Source organism: Syzygium oleosum, unplaced genomic scaffold (genome assembly GCF_021117445.2).
Source record: "Syzygium oleosum isolate NSW1041296 unplaced genomic scaffold, Sole_v2.1 Sole_v2.07, whole genome shotgun sequence".
Lineage (NCBI taxonomy): Eukaryota > Viridiplantae > Streptophyta > Magnoliopsida > Myrtales > Myrtaceae > Syzygium > Syzygium oleosum.
The window spans coordinates 2,708,952-2,716,891 of record NW_026607491.1 but is presented as its reverse complement, the minus strand read 5'-3'; the positions used below and the strand labels follow the sequence as shown (position 1 = coordinate 2,716,891).

At 42.7% G+C, this 7,940-nt stretch overlaps 2 protein-coding genes across 2 annotated transcripts; one reads left to right on the top strand and one right to left on the bottom strand.

Annotated features, from left to right (window-relative positions):
• Positions 1-308: 308 nt before the first annotated feature.
• On the top strand, positions 309-1,082 carry LOC115682214 (histone H4). The gene has a single exon (XM_056313041.1). It carries the CDS (start codon positions 414-416, stop codon positions 723-725), a length of 312 nt encoding a protein of 103 aa, XP_056169016.1. The 5' UTR covers positions 309-413; the 3' UTR covers positions 726-1,082.
• A 332-nt stretch (positions 1,083-1,414) lies between these two features.
• LOC115682212 (probable receptor-like protein kinase At2g39360) lies at positions 1,415-4,635 on the bottom strand. Its single transcript, XM_030606367.2, has one exon. The coding sequence runs from the start codon at positions 4,177-4,179 to the stop codon at positions 1,702-1,704; it is 2,478 nt and encodes an 825-aa protein (XP_030462227.2). The 5' UTR covers positions 4,180-4,635; the 3' UTR covers positions 1,415-1,701.
• Between the last annotated feature and the right edge of the window lie 3,305 nt (positions 4,636-7,940).

Sequence of the window (7,940 nt, the reverse complement as noted above, 5' to 3'; positions counted from 1 at the left end):
AAAAAGAATATCATTAGTCCATTAAATCACGTGGCAGCGAAGACATGACTTGATCAATTGATCATTATTGTAGCCAACAAAGACCCAAAAAAAATCAAAAAATGACCATGCGGCGCGTGAGATACCTCACACACCAAGCGAGACTAGATTGCGGACGGGGGGAGCTTACTTGCCACGTCACTGATCCGGAGTCACTCCCCCGCTCGCAATTTCGACCGTCCAAAACGAAATCGACGGACCACAAACGCTCCTCGCGGACGCCGCCCAGGATCGTCCCCTCCATACAAATAGGCCTTCCCCCCCTCGCTGCTCCGACTCACTCTGTTTCGCCATTTCCGATCGGGGCAGTTGATCCCGAGCTCGATCGATTCCGTTCCTTCCGTTCGTATTTTCCCGGCGAGAAGGGAGCGAGGATGTCGGGGCGCGGGAAGGGAGGGAAGGGGCTGGGCAAGGGCGGGGCGAAGCGGCACCGCAAGGTCCTCCGCGACAACATCCAGGGGATCACGAAGCCGGCGATCCGCCGCCTGGCGCGGCGGGGCGGCGTGAAGCGCATCAGCGGGCTGATCTACGAGGAGACCCGCGGGGTCCTCAAGATCTTCCTCGAGAACGTGATCAGGGACGCCGTCACCTACACCGAGCACGCCCGCCGCAAGACCGTGACGGCCATGGACGTCGTCTACGCGCTCAAGAGGCAGGGCCGGACTCTGTATGGGTTCGGCGGCTAGGGCCGGGGTTCGAGGGGGGTCGGTCGTGGGGGAAAGAGCAAGTCTTGCTGTCAAGAAGAAGGAAGAAGGGAAGGTTTTTGGGGGGGTTTTTCTTTTTGGGCTTGTAGATTGGGGGGTGAAATTAGGGTTTCGGTGGGGGATTGGAATTGTGGGTTTTTCAAGGGTAATCTTGTAAAGGAAGGATCTTGACTGGAATAGGAATGGGTGGGGACTTGGGAGATACTGCTTATCCGTAGTTTCTATGTGTGTACTGTAAACTTGCCCTGACGATGCTTATAAGCTTTCATTTCATGGCAATTGTGATTTCTGGTGATTTTTGTCCTTGCTTGATGCTAATCCAGAAGAAGATTCAGTGTATTTCGTTCAATGGGCACATTCTTTTTCCCTCACTAGTTAAATGGGCATTTGAGCAAAGACAATCTTTAGTTAGCTGTAGTCATCAATTGAAGAAATTGAAATGGATGATGGATGGTTCAAATTTGCAGTGAGCACCGCCTGTTTCTCCATGGTAGTAACCAGCAAAATGGCTTGCTTTTGGATTTCGGATCACCCATCATCCTGAAGTTGCAGGAGCCAAAGATCGAGCTCAAGTCAGAGATGACTGGAGCTTGTTGGACCCTTCGCTGAAAGTGTGAAATTCACTAGGTTGAAGAAAAATTGACACAGGATAAATTGAAGCCTTCCCTTCGTAATTCAACAAAACTGCATTCATGTACTTTATTGCCTTATGATTTAATTTCCCAACTTCCAGGTTGGCGGACCCCAATCACTAGTGTTCTTTATTCTCTATTCATACAAGAAGAACAGGGTATTCTGAACCTGATGTCCAACATATATTACAAACGACTGCTCGTGTATGTATAATTCATGAAGTGAAATGTCATTTTTGACGCTAGCAATCCAAAATCTGGAATGCTGCTACACATCAGTGGCTCCTTTTGAAGCAGACCCTGGAAGAAGGTTTGAACCAGGGGTCTTACCTCATTTCCTCTTTCACCATGTTGGCGAAAACTTTGCTCATCGAGATTGCTGCGAGATTGCCTAGGCTTCCCACGCTGAATTGAGTGGTTGATGCACCGTTAGTAGTCTCCTGATAGCCGATCCGATCCGCTCTCGTGACTAGCCCATCTTCGTCGTTGGGTTTTTCTTCCTTTACTTGGAGTTGAAGTGCACACTCCAGGTTCCACAGCACATCTCCCATCGAAGGCCGATTGAGACCGCTTTCGGCTAAGCATTTTTCAGCAATCTCCATGAACTTGCAGAGGGACTCTTCACTTGCTTGATCCACGAGATGAGGGTCTATAGTTTCTTGGATTCGGCCTCTTTCTCGCCATTTCATCGCCCATTCGACTAAATTCACCTTTCCTCTAGGAAGCGACGGGTCGATAACTGCTCTACCACAAAGGATTTCAAGCATCACGACCCCGAATGAGTAGACATCTGATTTTTCCGTGAGCTGTTGCCTAGTCAGGTATTCAGGATCCAGATATCCAAAGCTCCCTTTCACAGCTGTGCTCACGTGCGTCTGGTCTATCTCAGGACCGGTCTTTGAGAGCCCGAAATCGGCAACCTTGGCCATCAAATTCTCATCCAATAGGATATTTGCCGACTTGACATCGCGATGGATGATTGCCCTTGTGGAGCCGGTGTGAAGGTAGTGAAGTCCTTTAGCTGACCCAATGCAAATCTCCAGCCTTCGCTTCCAACTCAGCACGGGAAGATCCGAGCAGTACAGACGACTCTTAAGGGTCCCATTTTCCATGAATTCATAGATAATGATCATCTCATTCGGTTCGTCGCAATACCCGATCAGCGACACCAGATGGCGGTGACGAAACTGAGACAACATCTCGATTTCTGTACGGAACTCCGTCAGGCCCTGTCGCGAATTAGATTGCCCCCTCTTCACTGCCACCTTAGTCCCATCTCTGAAAATTCCCTTGTAGACCTTGCCGAAACCTCCCGTCCCTATTATCAAATCTTGGCTAAAATTATTCGTAGCCTCTTCAATCGCTGTGAATGGGTAGCGATAGCCAAAATTTGAGCTGGAAAATACTGCCAAGCTGTTTGAGCGCTTATCCCGTGTCTGATTCATGACAAAATTGTCCTCCTCCTTTGAGTGACCCACAGCTGCCAGCTTTCTTCTTCTTCTGCTGCAGAGTAAGAAGAGCCCTAAAACGAAGACAAGAACGATGCAAATCCCGCCGGACAAACCTGTGATCAGAATGATTTTGCTTCTCAATTTTGTCATTGAAGAACCGATCTCAGAATCTGAAGTTTCAAGACTGCCCTGAGAATTACTTATCTTCATGATCTCTAGCCCGTTGAGGATGGCCATGGGGTAGTAACTACTCTCAGAAGAAGGGCCAACACTAACAGTCAGGGCACTACTACCGGTGGAACTTTTAATTACATCAAAAAAATACGGGGTGCCGATGATGTTGGATGTCAGTCCGCTGAGATCGAAACTTCTATAGGCAAACCAGGAATTGATGTAGACATTGAAAAAGAATGGCCCTGGAGGAGAATTCACAATGTCGCAGAAGTGGAATCGGACTAGATAGTCGAATCCAGCATCGACACTGAAGAGCCAAGTTAAATTGGCGTTAAGGTGAGGGTCACGGACCGAATCCAACTGGGTGGCCGTCCCATAGACCGATGCGGGAGCGATGTTCTCAGTAACATTCCCATTCTTATAGGTGACAGCAGCAACGTTTGACACAATCGATACTGTGCTGTGCTTCAAAAACGTGTCATCTGAGACCCAAAGTCGCCACAACGTATCCTTCTGCGGATGCACAGTTTGATTTCCCATGTTCACTCTCAAAACAGTCTCTAGCGCCCGATTCTGCAGATTCTGATAGACTCCGGGCGTTTCGACTATCCTGGCACTGTCGGGGATCAGCTCAATCGGGAGAGAAATGACTTCCAAAGCATTTACAAAGGCAAATGAATCGGAATTGGGCGTGAAAGTAAGAACGAGCTGATTAGTGGTGATGTTGAATGAGTATTCCTTTACAACCGAGCCCTTCTGTAACTGGAAACCCTTGAGAAGGGTGAAATTCTGTGCGGAGACGGAGAATTTTGCCGTGCTCATATTGTGCTCTCTATAGACAAAAGGGAAGAAATAGAGGCGAATCAAGTGCCTGCCGTTTTCCTTCATTGAAAATGTGTAACGGGAGGGTTGGTTGAAGATCCTAGCGGTCAGATACAGAGTCGAATCATAAGAGGACGAGAGAGAACTCGAGTTTGTGTCAGCAAGAATATTTTGTGTAGTAGAAAGTATATCGGAGTAGAAGTTATCGGCCAAAAACGTGCGATTACCAATGGATGAATTCCGGGGGGATCCACAATCTATCAGATAATTATCCACAGGAACGAATCCTGAAGCTATACGAATCAAACAGAAGAGGTATGAATATGAGAGGATCAGCTCAAGACTCACATTCCCCATCTATGGAACAGCTCGGAGAGGTGGATAACAAAAAGGAGCTATACAAAATGATCGCAGACCGATTCCCAGGACATGAATTCACAGAGCTTGATTGTCGAAAGCAGTTGGATAAGTCCAAGTATCACCAGGTAATGGCAGCAGAGCTTACAAAGAATTTGAAGGGCACGAACTAAAGAGCGAATTCATGACGAACTCGATGAAGAACTGCTAAGGGGAATCAAGGAAGGATTGAAAGATCACCTGAACTGACATCAATGTGAGGAGAGATGCAGCAGAACTCCCATTAAAGAAAAGGGAAATGAGCTCTTCACTATTCAGCTGATTGATCAAAAGTGAATAGCAAAAAGCTAGAAAACAAGTGTAAGTGCGGGCAAAGCACAACCACCATAACAAAATACAATTCACAACAGCCCGCGTTGTTCCCTTTTGTTCTTTTGCTCATTCTTTGTTGACTTATTTGACAAATTCTCGGCACTGGAAAAGAAAAAGGAACGACAAAACAATCATGAAAGAGCAGAAAGTGACAAAGTTCAACGCGTTTGTTATCATGGAATTTAAAAAGGACAGCTATGGAGAGATGGTTCGCAAACCTTCAGCTTCTCCACGTGGATAGAGAGCCGAATGGAAGGTGTTGAACGTTAGACTCCATTGGTGTCTGTATCTGACTTTTCTTTTTTAAAAGGGAAAAAGACACGAACAGGCTTTGAACTTTCGCCCAATACGTAATTTGGTCCATAAACCTTTAATTTGTTCAATATAGTCCCTGAACTTTAACCTAGTGTTCAATGTGGTCCCTGAACTTTTAATTTGTTCAATTTCGTCCCTAGACATTTGATATATGTTCAATTTAGTCCATGAACTATATGAAAATCTTCAATGGATCAAAGTTCAAGGACTGTTTGTGTCATTATCCATTTTTAAAACCCTAACGTTATCGCATAGTCCTTGAATCAATCTTTCTTGGTTTAGGTAAAACTTCGATGGGTCAATCTCGCGGCCTATGTGATCTAGGACTCTAGGCACTTCCTTTGACCTTAATTTTAAAATCTATCTTTAAAAAAAAAAATCTCAAGGTGTTAAGAATAACAATCGATTGTGTCGGCGTTTACTTATGTGCCATAACATTTCAATCGATCACTTAAGTGTCATAATTTTTATAAAATATTCACCACAAGTGCAGGGAATCATAGTGGGATGGCACTTCTGGTGAACGTCTATTAAAAGTTATTTTCACTCAAGTGATCGATTGAAAAATTATGTCATTCGATGAGTGTTCTTTAGAAGTCATGACACTCATGTAATCGATTGAAAAGTTATGATACTCAAATGAGCCCCATTCGAAAGTTATGACACTTGCAGTGTCATTATCCTTAGTAGATTATGACCTTTTTACACGACTCTTCTAGTTCCGTGTTTGACTTTATACAAACCAAAGAACATGTAAAGTTGTGTAGAGTGGTTACACAATACCAAACCAAATATGATAAGTAGTGGGGTCCTGCTCCTATATGATTGTAGTTTGTGGTAACAAACGTTTCAATTACTTATTCAACAAGATCTGATTTGAATTCACGTTGGACACCTAACACGACAAGTTTTCCAAATGATTATCATATGAATGATACCCATCTCGAGGTCGTGCTTCTAGACGTATTGAATAATACTCATGATTGGTTACATTGTGCATCTTAAGCCGGAGGATAGGAATTCAACCAAGGACTCCTTCAATATGAACAAGGTGAAGCAATTGGACAACCGCTATTCTAGGTAACAATTTTCAATGTGTCTGATGCTTAAAATTCTAACAACTACCAATACACCGACCATGTGAATAATCGAACCGATGTCAATAACCTTAGTTGCACGCAAAAAATAAGTACCCTCGTTTTTTGATAGTGACTTTTTAAATAGGTCTGAGTGGTTTTAAAATACTAATGAGTAAACTTAACTCTAGTACTTTTCAGTATTGAGTCAATAATATTTTGGATGTATGAAAATGAAATAGATCGGGGATAAAGACACTACAAGTACCGTAATTTTGCGTTCACTTGATTATCATAACTTTCTTTTTCGATCACTTGAGTGCCATGCCTTCTAAAAAAAACATTCACTTGAGTTATGTAACTTTCAATTGATCCCTTGAGTTTTATAACTTTTAAAAAAGTACATCCAAGCATCCGACGTGGTATGACACTTGTCGTGAACGTTCTTAAAAAGTTATGACACTTAAGTAATCGATCAAAAAGATATATATATCAACCAAGTGATCGAGAAAAAATAATTATGGCACTCAAATGAGTGTCGTAACTTTGAGCTCCATACAAAAATTAGGACACTCAACCGATCGAAAAAAAAAGAAAGTATAATATTCAAGTGAGTATCGTACGAAAATCATAATACTTTTTATATTCTTTTTTTCAAATAAATAGACTACTTAATTCGAATCGTCCGCGATGGCATCATGAAAAAGCTCGAACCTTCTGTAAGCAATAAGTACCAATTGGCAAAAAGAACTGGTGCAGGATGAGATGTCGGAACGAAGCTTCCTTACATACCTTCAAGATCTCAAAGACGATATTGATGTGGGGCCTATCGAAGACGAGAGAGGCATCGTACTGTCGTACTTGGTCGTGTGGGTGTGCGCATTACACGGTTTCCACTTTCCACAGCTCCGCGCGTTTATCGGGCCTGGACGTGCGTCTCCTGACTCCGTGGAACCTGCTTCATCCTGGTGGGGGGGACACAGACCATTAAGCTTGCTGGATTACCTCGTTTCCCGCTAAGCACGATGCACGAGCATCGTTTGATTTCACTATTTGCTTTTCCTCGAAAAGCGAGTCGCCACCATTTCTAGTTTCGTGGCGAGAAAATGACATGAATGATTCCTAAACTTTCGCTCCATATACAATATATGATCTTTGGATTATTGATTTGTTCAATGCGGTTTCTGAATTTTTGATCCAATGTGTAATGTCGTTCCCGAACTTTCGATTTGTTCAGTGTAGTCCATAAACTTTTGATATATATTTAATCTGATCCCCTAAACTATAAGAAAATGTTTAATATTGTCCTTCTATCGATTCAACTAAATGGAAAGTTTGCTGATTTTGCTTCCAATCTGGTACGTTTGAACGATAAACAAAAAGAAAAGGTTACACGTGGATTATCCACGTAAGATATTTAACCCAAACTAGAATGTTATAACCCTTTTAATTTGTTCAACTTGGAAAAATGATTATTCATCTTATTTGATAACATGGATTATTATATCCCGATTTGAGTTGAATATTTTGCGTGGATAAAGCATATGTAGTGTTATTTTTTTGGTCAATTGTCCGAACTTACCGGATTAGAAGCTAAATCGGCAAATTTCATTAACTTGAATTAATGAAAGGATACCATTGCATATTTTCATATAGTTTAGGGACTTGATTGAATACTAACCAAAACTTTAAGGATCACATTGAACAAATTAACAATTTATGGCACCGCATTGAACAAATTAAAACTTTATGGACCATATTACAGATTGGGCAAAATTTTAGAATCATTTATATAACTATTCCTTTCATGAACGAGATTAGGTGAACGATGGGTGACATGATACTTTCAAAATGGAGTACGGGCTTGTCCTCATGCTCCCCGTCCCGAAATTCCTTTTGACCATCCTACACGTTATTGGATGTACTCCATGCAATATGCATATATTTCTAGGATTCATCTTGCAGGTATGGAATTATTTTGCATCTTCAAAAACCAAA